The sequence below is a fragment of the Microtus pennsylvanicus genome, chromosome 1 (genome assembly GCF_037038515.1).
Source record: "Microtus pennsylvanicus isolate mMicPen1 chromosome 1, mMicPen1.hap1, whole genome shotgun sequence".
In the NCBI taxonomy this organism is placed as follows: Eukaryota; Metazoa; Chordata; class Mammalia; order Rodentia; family Cricetidae; genus Microtus; species Microtus pennsylvanicus.
This window is the reverse complement of record NC_134579.1, coordinates 73,604,261-73,621,117: the sequence shown is the minus strand read 5'-3', so window position 1 is coordinate 73,621,117 and position 16,857 is coordinate 73,604,261. Positions and strand designations below refer to the sequence as shown.

General features: G+C 48.0%; 1 protein-coding gene across 2 annotated transcripts; it reads left to right on the top strand.

Moving 5' to 3' along the window:
* Window positions 1–306: 306 nt before the first annotated feature.
* Window positions 307–11,694, top strand: Abcf3 (ATP binding cassette subfamily F member 3). 2 transcript variants are annotated; one of them, XM_075968770.1, is made up of 21 exons: window positions 307–452; window positions 675–822; window positions 946–1,025; window positions 1,990–2,036; window positions 2,257–2,354; window positions 2,453–2,575; window positions 2,698–2,964; window positions 3,553–3,633; window positions 3,723–3,782; window positions 3,881–3,937; window positions 4,031–4,053; window positions 4,166–4,221; window positions 4,326–4,526; window positions 4,619–4,695; window positions 9,278–9,322; window positions 9,398–9,530; window positions 10,320–10,408; window positions 10,535–10,626; window positions 10,806–10,938; window positions 11,055–11,142; window positions 11,230–11,694. In XM_075968770.1, the coding sequence occupies exons 1-21, from the start codon at window positions 374–376 to the stop codon at window positions 11,386–11,388; spliced, it is 2,136 nt and encodes a 711-aa protein (XP_075824885.1). In that variant the 5' UTR covers window positions 307–373; the 3' UTR covers window positions 11,389–11,694. The 2 variants fall into 2 exon arrangements, with proteins under 2 accessions (XP_075824885.1, XP_075824896.1); XM_075968781.1 differs by lacking the exons at window positions 307–452; window positions 675–822; window positions 946–1,025; ... (1 more) ...; window positions 2,257–2,354; window positions 2,453–2,575 and having other exon boundaries at window positions 2,865–2,964; window positions 3,528–3,633; window positions 11,230–11,692.
* The last annotated feature ends 5,163 nt before the right edge of the window (window positions 11,695–16,857 follow it).

The following is a 16,857-nucleotide window of genomic DNA, read 5'->3' as shown; positions in this document are numbered from 1 at the left end:
GCTGTCTGTCTCTAGGCGAGGCGCCCCTCCCAGCACCCACTGTGCTCGCGCTGATAAACGTCAGGCGACTCCGCCACACCCCTCAACTCCATCTCTGCTTTCCAGAAGGCAGCAAAAACCCGCACAGGTGACGAATATATTCGTGAAGTAGGAATTGCGCAGGCGCAGAGGCCCCCGTGCCTGGGGACATCTCGGCGCTTGCGTGCAGTCCCGCTAGCCACGCCCCCTGGGCTCCACGCAGGCTTCTGCTTTCTTACGTCATTATTGCGCTTGCGCCTTGGAAGGAAAGGGGGGTGCGATTTCGGGGAGGGGGGAGGGCAAGGAGGCGGTCCTAGGCCTAGGTCTCATCACGACTGCGCAGTCGAGATCCCGAATGAATATGGCGACTTGTGCCGACATCCTGCGGAGCGAGTTCCCAGAAATTGACGGGCAGGTCTTCGACTACGTGACCGGTGAGCGAAACGGAATTAACTGCCGGGGGAGGCTGAAGTGGAGGTCGTGAGGGAAGACTGAGGGTGGACAGTGCAGCAGACTGCTGTCTAGTCTCTCCTCTGTGTGACCTCTTATCTTGAGGGCCGGTGGGGTCTGGAGCCCGGAGTTGGCTGATCAAACACTGAGACTGCTCGCATATAAAGACACCCGATGTCTTTCTTGTTGTGCGGTACCCGGCCCAGGCGTCTTGCACAGCGGCAGCGCGGACTTCGAGTCTGTCGACGACCTGGTGGAAGCTGTCGGCGAACTATTGCAAGAAGTGTCCGGGGACAGCAAGGATGACGCGGGCATCAGGGCTGTCTGTCAGCGCATGTACAACACTCTACGCCTGTAGGTGCCAAGGGAAAGGAGTTGATGGGCAGGGGGAGGCGAACGGAGTACAAACGTGGGGGAAGGTCTGAAGGCTGTAAATCTTTTCTCCGAACTGACTGCTTTTTATCCCTACCCACGCAGGGCTGAGCCACAGAACCAGGGAAACAGCCAGGTGCTACTGGACGCCCCCATCCAGTTGTCAAAGATAATGGAAAACTACGGTGAGATGGAGGGGAGATTGAACTAGCTGCCTTATGCCTCCACCCCTATCCACCTGCTCCTTGCATCTCGGGACTCCGTCCATCTCTTCTACTACACGGCTTGAAGGAGCTTGTGGTATTTTGTGAACCTAAGAGCATGTGATGACCCGGGCAGTGGTGCTCCGAGCATTACAGAGGCAGAGGCAGGCATGAGTTCGAGACCAATCTGGTCTACAGAGCAAGTTCCTAGACAGCCAGGGCAACACAGAAACCCTACCTCGAAAAATAAAAACAAAAACAAACATACAAGAAAAAAAAAAAAGAAACTGTGATGAAGGGTTGGAAGGTTCTCCAAGCTATTGCCTATAGTAGGAGGCATAGAGCCTTGAGCTAAACATACTTTGTTTTGCCAATTTTGTACTTTAACCAACAGCATGGTCTTGTAAGAGTACTTCAGCCTCTGTCTTTAAATATGAGATCTTTTTCTTCTTTATTTCAAGGCGAATAATCATCTATTCCAGTGTCATAATACTGTCTTGTTTGTTTTGTTGTTGTTTTTGGTTTTGATTACAGGGTTTCTCTGTAGCTTTGGAGCCTGTCCTGGAACTAGCTCTTGTAGACCAGGCTGGCCTTGAATTTACAGAGATCCGCCTCCCTCTGTCTCCCCAGTGCTGGGATTAAAGGCATGCACTACCATTTAGAAACAGGAAAGGGCAGCTTTGTTTTTGTTTTTTTGTTTTGTTTTGTTTTTTTTTTGAGACAAGATTTCACTGTAACTTTGGAGCCTGTCCTGGTACTCACTTTGTAGACCAGGCTGGTCTCAAACTCATAGAGATCTGTGTGTCTGCCACCCGGGTGCTGGAGTAAAGATGTGCGCCACTACTATCTGGCATAATCTTTCTTAAAAACTGTTCTTGGTTCTTGTTACTCAAAGTCTTCATTTCCCTTCCCTGAAGAAGGTGACTGCCTTTCTTATCACTTACAGACTGTGACACCAAACTTCCAGGACTGCTAAAGAGGGAACAGTCCTCGGTGAGGAGCAGAAAGGGAAAGGGGCTGTGTCTATGGTGGGCGTAAGAGTTGACTGTCTAAATAGTGGATTTATTGGGGGGGAGTTCTGATGTGTCTTCCTGCGAGTCTTTGGTTCTATATCATCATGGGTAAGCTGTAAGGGTTTGTTTGAAGTGGTCCCTGGAGTTCCCTTTCAAACCTGTACCCTAGTATGAGCTGGCTGTGTTTGGAATTCACTCAGACAGTGAATGCGAAGAAACTGGAGAAGGCTGAAGCTCGACTGAAGGCAAAGCAGGAAAAGCGTTCAGAGAAGGAAACTCTGAAGACCAGCAGCCCTCTGTGAGTTTAGGAAGAAGTACTCAGAAGGGAGCAGGACGGGTTCTGGTATTCAAGGACTGTCAGGAGCCCTTAATCCTGTCCATTTCTCCTTTTGTAAGTGTCTTGGAGGAGGCATCCGCTAGCCAGGCAGGCAGCAGAAAAGAGAGTCGGATGGAATCATCTGGCAAGAACAAGTCCTATGATGTGCGAATTGAGAACTTCGATGTGTCCTTTGGGGATAGGTGAGGGAATGACCAGAGGCATGATCTTTATCATTAGAAGAGTATTTGGAACTATGGAGTGTTAACTTTTCTTTGCACCTGCTCCTGAATCACTCTTCACCTCTTTTCTGCCACCCCTCCAGGGTACTGCTGACTGGAGCAGATGTGAACTTGGCATGGGGCCGACGCTATGGGCTGGTAGGACGCAATGGTCTGGGGAAGACGACATTGCTAAAGATGCTGGCCACTCGGAGCCTGAGGGTTCCAGCCCATATTTCCCTGCTGCATGTGGAACAGGAAGTTGCTGGAGATGACACCCCTGCCCTGCAGAGTGTTCTGGAAAGTGACACCGTACGGGAAGACCTGCTACGGCAGGAACGGGAGCTCAGTGTCAAGATTGCTGCTGGCAGGTGAAGGCTTCAGGCTAGAGGGTACAAGCAATAGCTGTCTGTCCTGGTTGATTGGTGTTAACTTGACCCAAGCTAGAGTTACTAGGGAAGAGGCACTTCCAGTGGAAAATGCCCTCATCAGATTGGCCTGTGGTGAAGCCTGTGGTGCATTTTCTTAACTAATGATTGTGGGAGGACCCAGCTCAGTTGTGGGTGGTGCCGCCCCTGGGCTGGTGGTCCTGGGTTGAATAAGAAAGCAGACTGAGCAAGCCAGGAGAAACAGGCCCATAAAGCTGTGTTCCACCGTGGATGGCTCTGCTTCACCTTCTACCTTGAGTTCCTTCCCTGACTTTCCCTGAGAGTTATAAGATAAAATTGCCCCTCCAAGTTGCTTTTACCACAGCAATAGAAACCTGGACACTAAGACACTATCTTTTACAAAATGTCTCCATAATTCATGGGGCCTCCCAAGTGAGCAGCAGAGCTTGGAGTTTGGCTTATGGAACTGTAAAGCCCTCTCTCCCGGTGGCCTGCCTTCCAACTTAGAGGGTGCACGACTACCTCTTAGACTGTCTTTATACAAGCTGTTTGGGTCTTTTTCCTTCCCAGGGCAGAGGGCTCAGAAGCTGCACAGTTGGCAGAAGTCTATTCCAAACTGGAGGAGATTGAGGCCGATAAGGCACCTGCCAGGTATTTAAAATTCCCACTTGCTTTCCTGTTTAGTTGCTCAAATGAGATTTGAACTGTTTCAATTGGAGTCTTCTCATTTTCATTCCCAGAGCATCGGTCATTCTCGCAGGACTTGGTTTCACCCCTAAAATGCAACAACAGCCTACCAGGTGGGTAAATTTGGCCATTCTTGGCTTTGAATGCTGCTGGCTCTGGCCCTGCTTGTCCTGATGAACACCCACCCCTAATGTGAGTCTGTTGTCATTAGGGAGTTCTCAGGTGGCTGGAGGATGAGATTGGCCTTAGCCCGGGCTCTGTTTGCCAGGTGAGTCTCCTGAGCCTGAGAATGTGAGACTGAACACGACAAGCTGGTCAGTCTCCTGCCGTAAAACCTCATGCCTTGTATTCTTTTTCCTAGGCCAGATCTCCTGCTATTAGACGGTGAGTCTGAATGAGTTGCTCTGACTTTGGAACTAGACAAGGATGATAACGTTCTTTTTTCTAGTTCTCCAGCCCTTCATTCCCAAGTATGTGTTTCTTATTTCCTCTCCAGAACCCACAAACATGCTGGATGTAAGGGCCATCCTGTGGTTGGAGAATTACCTACAGGTGAGTCTAACTACGGCTTTATGGTAGGTTTGAATAAAGTTTGCCTCCAAGACACTGGGGGCTGGCTACCCTTCCAAACAGCCTCCCATCCTGTTGCTCCTCAGACGTGGCCCTCCACAATCCTAGTTGTCTCTCATGACCGCAATTTCCTGAACGCCATTGCCACGGACATCATCCACCTGCACAGCCAACGACTAGACGGCTACCGGGGGGACTTTGAAACCTTTATCAAGAGCAAGCAGGAGCGGCTCCTCAATCAGCAGCGCGAGTATGAGGCCCAGCAGCAGTACCGCCAGCACATCCAGGTGTGCAGGGGCGGGGGAGGCAGGACTGAGTCCCATCCCATGGCATCAGTCGGTGGCAGTGAGGGAGCCTGATGAGTGCCCATTTCTTGTAGGTCTTCATAGACCGTTTTCGGTACAATGCCAACAGAGCGTCTCAAGTGCAGAGTAAACTCAAGATGCTGGAGAAGCTGTGAGTACAGAGTCCTCTTCCAGACACCGACTCCTTCATTTCCTCTCCTCAGTTTGTAAGCTGACCTTGCCTTTCCATTCTAGGCCTCCCCTAGCCAGCAGCCAGCCTCTACTCCAACCACTAATCTCAGCTAGGCAGCCACAATTCAGACGTATTGTCTGCCTCTATCTGCTTTGTCTAGCCTTTCTTTCTCCCCGTCCTGAAGTTTAAGACTAGTGCAGACTAAGCCTCACCTGTGTCTGATTTCTCTAAGAGCCATGTTTTCTAGGGTCATCCATGTCATAATGTTAACACTTCACCGCCTTTCGTGGTGGCATGATGCTCCATTTCATGACTCGAATACATTTCATTTATTGCGTCAGGTGATGGACATTAGGTTATTCCCATTTTGTTTTTAGGAATAATGAATGCAACTGTAAACTTTCTAGGGGGTGTGGGAGTCTGTAAGACTGACTGCCGGTTTACAAAAGTTCTCCTGCCTCAGTCTTCTGGGTGCTGAGATTACAGATGCAAGCCACCACAGCTGGCCTGCTGTGAACATGATTATATTCGAGTTTTTTTATTTTTATTTTTTTAAAGATTTTTTTTTATGTGTGTGAGTGTTTTGTCTACATGTATGTAAAGTCTGTGTGTGTGTGTACTCCTGGTCAAGCGCCAGAAGTTGGAGGCGAGTCTCCTGGAATTGGAATTAACAGATGACTTTAAGCAACTATGTGGGTGCTAGAAACCAAACCTGGGCCTTCTGCAAGAGCAGTAGGTGCCCTTAACCACTGAGCCATCCCTCCAACCCCCTGTGTTCAAGTTGCTAAGCAAACATTTGTTTTTGCTTAGGTACATGTCTAAGATTTGCTGTTTTACATGGTAATTTAACTTTTGAGGGGGTCTTGTTGCTGCTGCTGTTGTTAAAATGGTTTCACTGTATAGCCCTGGCTGGCCTCTGACTGTCCTGGAACTCACAGAGGTCTGCCTGCCAAGTGGCCTTAAAGTCTTCTGTAGCCAGTGATGACCTTGAACTCCTCATCCTCCTACCTCCCAAGTGCTGAGATTATGGACTTATGTCACCACACACAGTTTGTGCATGCTGGAAATTGGAACTAAGACCTGTGCACAGTAGGCAAGCATTTTAGCAACTGTTTTATATCCCTAGAGCCCTTCCAGACCAATTTTTTTAATTCAGTAATTTTATACATTTATTTTACATGGGACACACTTCAAGTCTCACTAAAAAACAACTACAAGTCATATCAGAATTCTTTTTTTTTGCATCTTTTTAATGAATTTTTTCTTTTGTGGAGATTATAATCAAATCATTTCTCCCTTCCCATTCCTCCCTCCAAACCCTCCCTTATATGTCTCCTTACTCTTTTTCCAGTTCATAGCCTCTTTTTTTTCATGAATTGCTGTTACATGTGCATATGTACATGAATATATTCCTAAGTATAGCTTGTTCAATCTGTATAATGTTACTTGTGTTTTCAGGGCTGACCATTTGGTACTGGATACCAGTTGGTGTGCTCTTCCCTGAGGAAGATTGTTCCCCTACTGTCAGTGTTCCTTGGTTGCCTATAGTTCTTTGTGTAGGGTTTAGGCTTGTACCCCACACACACCCACACACACTTTGGCATGTCTGTTGACGTCATTCTCGTTCAACTCACGTTCGGGTAGTCATATTGTTGAGACTTTATGGGTGTGCTTCTGACATTGCTAGGAAACAGTCTCAGAGCAAACTCCCTGCTCCTCTGGCTCTTAGTCTTTCCCTTCTTCCAAAAGGTTCTCTTGCATGTTTTGTGGATGTATTGGGACTGGGTTCTACAACACTGGGTTTTGATTGGTTGTAGTTTTCTGTAATGGTCTCTCTCCATTGCAAAGAGAAGTTTTCTTGGTGAGGAGGTGAGGCTAGACCGTGGGAAAGTACTTAGAAAGTCTGGTTGGGTAGAATAGTTGGATGCAATGCAGAAAGGATCTGTGGGTGGTTGCAGGTCCAGACCACTCTTTTTGTTTTTTGGTTTGAGACACTTTGTAGCCCAGGCTAGCCTCAAACTTCAGGTACATCTGCTTCCCACAAGCTGGAATCACTTCCACTTTTGGCTCGTCAGACTGTGTACTAAAACAGAGGTATTAGTTTATATACCTCCTCCAGTATAGGAGCTGTCATTGTCCTATGTCTTTGCCAGCACTTGTTTTTAACTCTTGCTTTCTTGGCCGCCCCAATAGTTTGGAAGCAACATCTCACTGTGGTTTTGATAAGCAGTTCCATGACTAATAAAATTAGTCATTGAGAGTTTAATCTTGAAGGAGTCGTTCTAGAAATTCTGGGAGGGTAAATTCATAAGGCTTACAACTCTGACATGGAAACATTTATTATATCTTAAGGGTAAAAGCTACCAAGACAGACTGGGGGCTGGAGGCATAGAGCTGTAGTCTCAGAACTGGGGAAGGCCAAAGCCAAGGACTTCTAAATTCAAAGCCAGCTCAGGCAAGTTGGTGAGCCCTTTCCTCACATGTACAACATAAAGGAAGAACACAGATTTAAGTTTTTTTAAAGCTGTTGAAAGATGGGGTTTGGGGTGGTTTTTTTTTTTGTTGTTGTTGTTGTTGTTGTTTTTGTTTGTTTTTTTTATTGGGAAACCATTCAGCCAGGAGAAGGTACCCGTGGCAAACATGATGGTTCGAGTTTTATCCCCAGGACTCATAGTAGAAGAGGGAATAGGTTCCAGACTTTTTCTGGGGTTTGTTTTTTGTTTTGAGGCAAGGTCTCACCATAGAGCCCTGGCTGGCCTCAAACTCACAGAGGTCCATCTGCTCTGCCTCCCAAGTGCTACAATTAAAAGTGTGTGTCACCGTGGGCAAATAAATGTCATTAATATTTTTTTAGAGCAGGAGAGATGTCTCAGCAGTAAAAGACATGCATGTTGCTCTTGCAGAGGACATGGGTTTGGTTCTCAGCACCCACATGATAGCTCACAACTGTGTGTAATTCCAGTTCCAAAAGAATTGACACCTTCTGACCTCATGGGCACTGCATACATTTGGCATACAAACTTACATGCATGTAAAATACCCATACATATAAGAAAATAAATATTTTCAAATTTTTATATGTATATATTTTTAATGTATATGCTTTTAATTTTTATTTTACTTTTTGTTTGAAGCTGCATACACCCTTTATGTGGTCTTAGCTAGCCTGGAACTTGCAATGTAGAACATGTGGGGCTTGAACTCAGAGAGGTCTGCCTGCTTCTGCCTTCCAAGTACTAAGATCAAAAGCACCTAGCTTATATATGTATTTTAATTTTTTTTTAATGTGCCTGCATGTATTTTGCCTGCATGGATGTTGTGTGAGGGTGTCAGACCGCTGGAACTGGAATTACAGTTCTGAGCTAGGTCCTGGGAACTGAACCCAGGTCCTCTGAAAGAACAGCCAGTGCGCTTAGCCAGTGAGCCATCTCTCCAGCCCCAAGTTTGTTTATTTTTTAAGCTACAAAAAAAGATGATTCTCTTTCTTAGAGATTGTGAGCTAGAAGAATACATTGTAGCATTAGCTAATTGAAGGACTGGCAAGTCTGTTTTCTCCAAGCATTTCCTTGTGTAAGAGGAACTGAGTTCTGTTTTTAAGTTTAGATAATTCTTGTCATTTAGTTGAGTCAGGTCTCTCTGCATGGCACAGAATGTTTATGTAAGTTGGCTCTAGGCCCCTAAATGGTAATATTGTGGGTGTGTTACCACATTCAACACCAAGCTGAATTTTACTGCTTTTATTAGAGTGTGTTAATGATAGAGAATGTTCCCTGGGCCCTTGAGAGAATGTTATATCCCATGGATGGCTCAGCACTCACCAGTTGCTTGTCCTCGGCACTTGACCACAGACTGAAGCTGACTAACCTATGGGGATAGACATCGTTTAGAAGGCAATCTGATGGGCACGTCGTGATGTAACAAATAGCTGTAGCTGCCACACTAGTGCTTGTGACCTCCCTGGCCCCCTGTTTTGATCTGGTTTACAGCACAGATGTGAGGTGCTCGTATGAAGCAGGCCTCAATTCCTGTTGAGAAGCAGTTGGTTAGTCCATAGTAGTCTTGCCAGTGGGCACACCTTACTTGGCCAGTCAGTAGTGTAGCACATGGTTCCATGACTAAGGACTGTTGATAGCAGTCCTCCCTCAGCAGCCTACTTACCATCTCCCAGCGCCGAGGACCAGCCAGCAGGGCAGAAGCTTCGTCTCAGTTGTCTTGCTTTCTCTGTGCTGTAACCAGCCTAAGTCTTATCGTGTTTCTGCATAGTGGAGTTCTTTACTCCTGAGTCATCATGACCTTTATTCCGATGCCTGCAGTTAGGATAATTGCGTGTGAGTGTGTGTTAGGATGATTGCACGTCTGCGTGAGTGTGTGTGTGTGTGTGTGTGTGTGTGTGTGTGTGTGTTAGGATGATTGCATGTTGCATGAGTGTGTGTGTGTGTGTGTGTGTGTGTGTGTGTGTGTGTGTCAGGTTTCCTTGTGGTTTTTCCATTAATCCCACCCCCAGTGTTCTCTTTTCCACTTTCACATCTTGTTAAATAATCATTTTTCCATCTCTCCTCAGACCTGAGCTAAAGCCAGTGGACAAGGAGTCAGAGGTGGTGATGAAGTGAGTTCTAAGCCGGGGAGCTGATGGGGAGTCTCTCCTGGCTGTCTCCACACTTGACACTTGCACCTCCTGCAGGTTCCCTGATGGCTTCGAGAAGTTCTCACCACCGATTCTGCAGCTAGATGAGGTGGATTTCTACTATGACCCTAAACACGTCATCTTCAGCCGCCTGTCTGTTTCTGCTGACCTTGAGTCTCGCATCTGCGTGGTACGGTTGCTCCTCTGTTCTGTGTCCCGGGACTTGTTTGTCTTAGCAAGCGTGGGTTGGACAATCCTGAGACGTTAGAAGGAAGAGTACAGGGCCTGAAAATTATACTTAGACTGCTGCTGTCCTCTGTAGTCACACAGGCCACCTCAGAGATGAGAAGTCTGGCTCGCAGCATTCCATAAATTATAGAACAGTAGTTTACTGCTCTTGGTCTGGTTATGTCAGCCATGAGACATTAAAGCAAGACCGTAGGTTGTAAGTCAGGATTTAGAGTAGAGTATGCTGTTCTATAGCTTGGTTTAGGAAATCTTTCCTCAGAAGGGAGAGAAAGGCTGGGGAAATAGCTCAGCAAGTAGAAAGTGCTTTCTGCCAAAAGTGAGGGCCAGGATTAAGTCCCCAGAACTCATGTTACAGTTGAGTGCTCATGACAGCGCTCAATCCCTGTTTGCAAGGGTCAGAGACTGGGAGTCACCAGAGCAGGGTGGCTAGCCAGCTAGTGCAACTGTGAGCTGCAGAAAAATTTGAGGAAGACATCCTGCGTTGCCTTGGGCCTCCACATGCACATATTTGTACCCAGATGTACCCATGCATGGGGACACGCCACTTCTGGTTACCGGAAGAAGTAACTCTTGCCCTTTGCAAGTACTCAAGTATCGGTTCCCTTTGCGGCTTTGCATGTGGTGGTAGTTCCTCGGAGGTTTTGGTTGAAAGGCTGGGACTACCCAGAGCTCCTCTTCCTTCCTTCCCCCACACATGTGCACTCATTAAACATGCTCATGCTTCTTTCAGGTTGGAGAGAACGGGGCTGGGAAGTCTACTATGCTGAAGCTGCTCATGGGGGACCTGACTCCTGTTCGAGGTATCAGGCATGCCCACAGGTAAGGACACCCCCCCACACACACATACTCCCCACCCTTCCCTGCTGTGAACTGTACGCATTCTCTACACATTCAGCTACCTGTACTACTCCACAGCGGTGCCTTCTGTTTTCTTTTTGCCTCCAGAAATCTGAAGATAGGCTATTTCAGCCAGCACCACGTGGAACAGCTAGACCTGAACGTCAGCGCTGTGGAACTCCTAGCTCGAAAGTTCCCTGGTATGTTAGGGTAGGGTTTGCAGCAACAGCGTTTTAGCTGTCCTTGCACCTAGGCCTGTCTTCGGTCAGCCTAAGCAGCTTGCCTAAGTCTGGGTATAAGAGCCTGGACATTGAGAAGAACGTAGGGAATAGCAAAAGCTTTGGGCCAAGAGCCCGTCTGATGTGGGGGCCTTTTCCAGGGCGACCCGAAGAGGAATATCGACACCAATTGGGCCGGTATGGCATCTCTGGGGAACTGGCCATGCGCCCTGTTGCAAGTTTATCTGGGGGCCAGAAGAGCCGGGTAGCCTTTGCTCAGATGACCATGCCCTGGTGAGATTTATTTTCTTGGGTTCTTGCTTCTTGCCCATTACAAAATGATTCTTTGATATTTGTGCCATAGGAATTCATTGTCTCCCATCTTGTAACTTCTGTGTTCTCCCTTCCAGCCCCAACTTCTACATTCTGGATGAGCCCACAAACCACCTGGACATGGAGACAATTGAGGCTTTGGGCCATGCTCTCAACAACTTCAGGGTGAGCCTGCTCTAGCCTGACTGTTCTTCCCTAGGCCTCAGCACCACTTGATAGCCATTCCCCTGAGTCTCCTGTTCTGTCTTTCAGGGTGGCGTGATTCTGGTATCCCATGACGAGCGCTTCATCCGGCTGGTGTGCCAGGAGCTGTGGGTGTGTGAGAAAGGCAGTGTGACCCGGGTTGAGGGAGGATTTGACCAGTACCGTGCCCTCCTCCAAGAACAGTTCCGCCGGGAGGGCTTCCTCTAGAGCCGCCGACTGAGTAAGGACTGTGCCTAGGACATGGACTGGTCTTGCGAGACCCCTGAGCTACCGTATAGGCAACCAACTCCAGAGTTGGGACTTTCCCTATTTGGGGACAGCCTTATTTCCCAGATTTCTTTTCCTTTCAACTGGAGCGTCCTCTGCACAATGTGGGGAGGCCTATCGAAGGGCTGGTGGAGACAGCTCTGACGGAAAAGGGTAGGGGTGCCATCTGGGGTTATAAGTACCCGAATGCCCAGCTTGACAGGGCCCCATGTGGCTGCTATGTAAATTAAATATCCTCTGTATCTCTCTTGCCTCATCTCTGCTCTTTCATGGGCAGGATTTGCCATGGTTTTCTGCTGTTGGTTCTGGGCTCTCTGATTGGTGTTTTCCTAGGATATAAATGTCATGCATACAGAGCAACGGCAGTGCCAGCCTTCCTCTTGTTGGGAGATGGCATCTGTCTGGCCTTTGGGTGGGCTCGGGCTGGAGGAATGGAAAGCAGGGTTCTGGGGTTACTGGTACTTACACCCTAGCCTAGATGTGGCCTCAGCTGTCTCAACCCCTGCTGCTTGGGATTTGAACTGATTCTGGAATCTGGCCTCATACATGGCTCAACAACTGCTCTCTCCAGGGACTCTGACCCAGCCTCCAGTTTCTCTAATCTGAACCTTCAGGCTCAAGAGAAACTGTTGTTGTTCCCAGTTTGCATTAGCGATCTGACATTCTGGTTTTTTTCTCTAATCATGCAGAAGGAGCCTGGGAAGTAGGGAATTGTCTAACTGAAAGAAATAGGACACTTCAACACTTTATTCTTTTCAAATAAAGCAGACTTCTAAGAGGGGAAGACATGCAGTCACATGGGCTTATAGTCCCAGGCACCCCAGAGGCTGAAGCCAAAGGCTCATTTGGGTCCATTTAAGAGACCAGCCTGACCCGGGAGACCCATCCCTTTATGAAAGAGGGAGGAGAGGTGTTAACAAGAGTCTGGCTTGTAAGTTCTCAAGGACTTAGCTGCTGCAGTTAATCAGTATGTAGACGTTAACATGGAGTCAACAGAGGGACTGCCTTAGCCTACTGGAAATTGTAGTCATGAGTTTCCAACCCAAGAGTCTTCAAGTTGTGCTGAATGTTGTGGTCTAGGTAATTTGGGAAGAGAACCTGTGGGGCAAGGGAGAATGTGAGATAGCCTTGGATTGTGAGAAAGTTCCTCACAAGAAACACTAAAGCAAGGAAAGATTTATTTTGCCTCATGATTTTAGAGGCTTTGGCCCAAGGGCGCTTGACTGTGTTGCTCATGTGCCTGCGTGGGCTGGGACAGAATACAGTGTGGGGGATGTGCTGAGACAGTAGCTCAGAGTGCCACTCTCGCACTTCTGGAGTGGGTTCCCAAGGACTCAGTCCCTCAGCTAGATCCTCCCTGCTACACGAGCGCATGATCCTGGAAGCCAGAGCTCTGGATGCACACACTGGGGCAGACCTTCAACACACAAGCCTTTGCATGATTCCCAGATCCAGAAGGCTCTAGTGACCACAGAGCTGGTGCTGGTGGGCTAGTGAGACCTGTCCACCCCTCAGACATCCCTGTGTACGGCTGCATGTACCTCGGCAGTGATGGAGGCTTTTCCATCTCGAAACCCACAGAGAAGTGTATTGGGGAACCATAGGCCCTATGTCTGTCAGTCTAACATGCTCAGCCCAAGTCCCTCTGACTTTGTAAGCCCCTTAGGAGTCATGCAGATGCTTATGGTCCCTGGAAGAGCTTGGAGCACCGAGAACATCAGAATTCAGGGTGGTATGAGGACAGATCCAGCACTTCTGCTGTCAGTGGAAGGGGTTCCAGAAGAGTAAAGCAGACCACCTGAGCCTGGGTTCTTTGTGGCACTGTTAAGGGACTAGCCACCACACAGTATAAAAGCATGCAGGATGGGTTTGGTTTGCTGGGTGCCCACAATGACTAGAAGGATTGCAAAAAGAAGACATTTTTTTTTTTGATTTTTTGAGACAGGGTTTCTCCATAGATTTTTGGTTCCTGTCCTGGAACTAGCTCTTCTAGGCCAGGCTGGCCTCGAACTCAGAGATCCGCCTGCCTCTGCCTCCCGAGTGCTGGGATTAAAGGCGTGAGCCACCACCGCCCGGCTAAGAAGACATTTCTTTAGCTAATCATGGACCTTAAAAAGAGTGCAGGCACCCAGGCTGTCTTCAGTGTGCTGGAGCCTATGGGAAGGGGGCGGCACTAGGTGGTGACTGGAATTCCATGAACTGTGAAGAGCCCACCCACGCTGCAGGAATTCTGGAGATGAGATGCCAGTGACTGAAAGTTAGTGACCCAGGGCATGGAAAGATTGGTGGCAGCCAGCCCTATTTCAGAAAACGTGTGGAAAGCAGCCCTGCACTGGAGGGCATTCTGTGCAGCAACCACCCACTGCACTGACTGATACCAGCTAGGGGCGGGGCAGTCCTGTAACTGCTTAACCTGGAGCTGTTCTGCCTACGTCTGGCCTTTGTGCTGACCAGGATCTTAAACTCACTGAAATCATGGACTGCTTGCCTCTCTCGGCCTGACCATCCTCACCAGCATCACTTGGGTAACTTGGCTGGTTCTCAGCACAGTTCTCACAAGGCAAGGCATTTCGGCCAGTCCACAAGCTGCTCACTCCCATATGCTGTTACAATCTTGAAGTCTAGTAGACATTTTGTTGAGTTCTGCCTGAGCCTATCTCTCCATTGGGCTTGAGCATGCAGAGTGGATGCCAAAGCCTGTAGGAGATGCTGGCAGAGTGAACCAAGGCTGGGAAAGAATCTGACCTCCCGCGGAAGGCTGGTGGCACTCACCTTTAATCCCAGTACTCAGGAGGCAGAGGCAGGTGGATCTCGATGTGTTCAAGGCCAGCCTGGTCTACAAAGCAAGTTCCAGGACAGCCAGAAATGTTACACAGAGAAACCCTGTCTGGAAATATAAAGACTTGAGTTGTCCTCTGACCTGCACTGTGTATTGTGATGCCTGGGCACACAGACCATGCTTTTAAAAAGCTAGATGCTGGGCAGTGGTGGCACACACCTTTAACCCAGCACTAGGGAGGTAGAGACAGGCAGATCTCTGTGAGTTCAAGGCCAGTGTGGCTTACAAGAGCTAGTTCCAGGACAAAGAAATCCTGTCTCAAAAAACCAAAAAAAAGAAAAAAGAAATGCCTACGTTTGATAGCTGTGAATAACAAAGGCTACTTACTCCATTGTCTGGAGCGCATGTATGTGCAGCTTGGTGCTAGTGGGAGTCCTAGGTTGCTAACAGGTTGCTAGGTGTGCTGTTCAGAGAGGGATAAGGTTGCTAAGATATGCCCCATGCTTGACTTCCTTGGTTTCTAGTAGTTCAAGGCTTAGCCAATATGGTGATCGTGACTACTTGTGAGCCTCACTGCTTTATTGGTTCTCACTAGGTTTTGATTTGGTTTAAAGCTTTGGCTTCACCTTGTCCAAGTACATTTACAGGGCCTCCTATATATATTCTCGGGAGAGGCAGCGACCAGAATTCTGGTTGTCTGATCAGGTTTGCTGCGGGCTTTGCATCATGGGTGCTCTTGGTCAGGTGTCAAGCGTGCTCTAGAATGGCCATGGGCCAGGCTGTCACCAAGACCATTTTGCTTTGTACCTAGTCCTTGGGCACCACATGATCTACAACACAGGACATTAGATGTCCTTGTCTCTCCACTTTATACCATGAGCAGAGTCTCTCATTGAGGCAGACGCTCTCTATTTGCTCTAGGCTGGCTGTCCATCGAGCTCTTGAGACACTCCCCCCATCCCACCCCCCTTCCCCCCCCCAACCTCCAAAGTTTCAGTTACAGACATTTACAACAACCATGCCTGGCTTTCTAAGTACTTCCGTAGTTTTGATATTCAGCCTGCATAGTAAGTGCTCTCACCAGCTGCGCCAGCCTTCATCAATCCTAAAGGTATCTAAATACAAAGTATCACAACAAGTTGGATGCTTCAGACAAAGTTACATTTCTTCCCCCAGCTCCATGTGTATCTGTCTTAGTTACTTTTCTACTGCCATAAAAAAAAAAAGGAAAAAAAAACACCATGACCAAGGCAATTTAGAAAACATTTGGTTTGGAGCTCATGATTGCAGAGGGTTGGAATCCATGACCATCGGGGCATGGAGTGGTAGCTGAGATCTACATCCTCCTCCAAACGTAGGCGGCAGAGCTGCGAATGGCACTGAGTGTTCTGAATCTTGAAGCACACCCCCGGTGACACACCGCCTCCAGCAAGGCCACATCTCCTAATCCGTCCCAGTTCCACCAACTGGGGACCAAGTATTCGAGTGTGTGAGTTCACGGGGCACTGTGACTCAGCAGCATTCCCCTCTCTGTCTCCCATAGACTGGTGGTCATACCACAGTGCAAAATGCATTTAACAAACCGAGTTCAAAAGCCCCCTATGGTCTTACACTGTTTAAAAAAAATATTAAAAAAAAAATTCCAAGTTCAGATATGTGTCCCATTCCCCAGCTCCATGGCACTTCCTAGGCAGGGGGATGAGTCAAGATGAAGCTGAGTATATCCTTCCCAGCCGCCTGCTGTCAGAAACTCCCTGAAGGCCGCAATGAATACTTGCTTGCAAACTTTGTACTCTTCTGTGAGACGCTCACTGGCCATAGGCGTAGCTGGGTGAAGCAGAGATGCTCTGGGTGAAGAGTGGAAGGGTCACGTGGTCCCAACCAGTGGTGGGAAGAACAAGGTTTTCCAATGAAGCAAGGTGTCTGCTGTTGAGTAGGGGTGGAATTGTTCTAGATCAAGGAGAACTGGAGAGAGGAAGTCTGTTCACACGACAGAGAAAGACACTGCTGAGGTCCCTCCATCTTAGATTCTTGCAGAGGCCATTTCAGGTTTAACTAGAATCTGGTCTCCTTAATGGAGAATTGTGTGGAAAATTACCCAACTCTATTTTAGTTCAAGATTCTCCAGCTAACTTAATTTCTGTTAAACGTCTTGCTTGCTCAAAACCTCTCCCTGCAACTGGATATAGTTTTTTGCCTTTAAAAACCCCTTACCCTAAAACACTCGGGGCTACACTTGAGTCCCAAGTATCGGAGTGTAGACCAGCCTGTGATGAACCAGCCTGTCTCCATTTTTGGCTTAAAAGCCATCTTATTGTAAAGGCAAGCTAGGTTCATTTGATTACACCTCTTTCTCAAGGATTGTGCTATGCCCCACCTGTGACCTTAGCTACAAATGGTTCTCTACTGCCTGTTCTGGGAAATGGTCTTTGTTTCTAATCCTCTTACAACCCTACCTTTGTTTCAGAAGGTTGTTATGACTTCCTTGCTATGCCCACCTTGCAACCGTGTCTTTGTTTCAGGAGGACGTTATGATTAACTGGCCATGCTTAGGTTCTGCTCCTGTAACCCTGTCTATTTTGACTGTCAGCTTCCCCATATGGAAACTCCTGAGCTATAAAGTTTGTCTT

Bases quoted from the DNA above. Each gene is read 5' to 3' on its own strand.
- Abcf3 (XM_075968770.1), top strand. From the start codon at position 374: ATGAATATGGCGACTTGTGCCGACATCCTGCGGAGCGAGTTCCCAGAA. The intron at 2,037-2,256 runs GTGAGGAGCAGA...GAATTCACTCAG, and splicing joins TAAAGAGGGAACAGTCCTCG to ACAGTGAATGCGAAGAAACT. The intron at 4,222-4,325 runs GTGAGTCTAACT...GTTGCTCCTCAG, and splicing joins GGTTGGAGAATTACCTACAG to ACGTGGCCCTCCACAATCCT.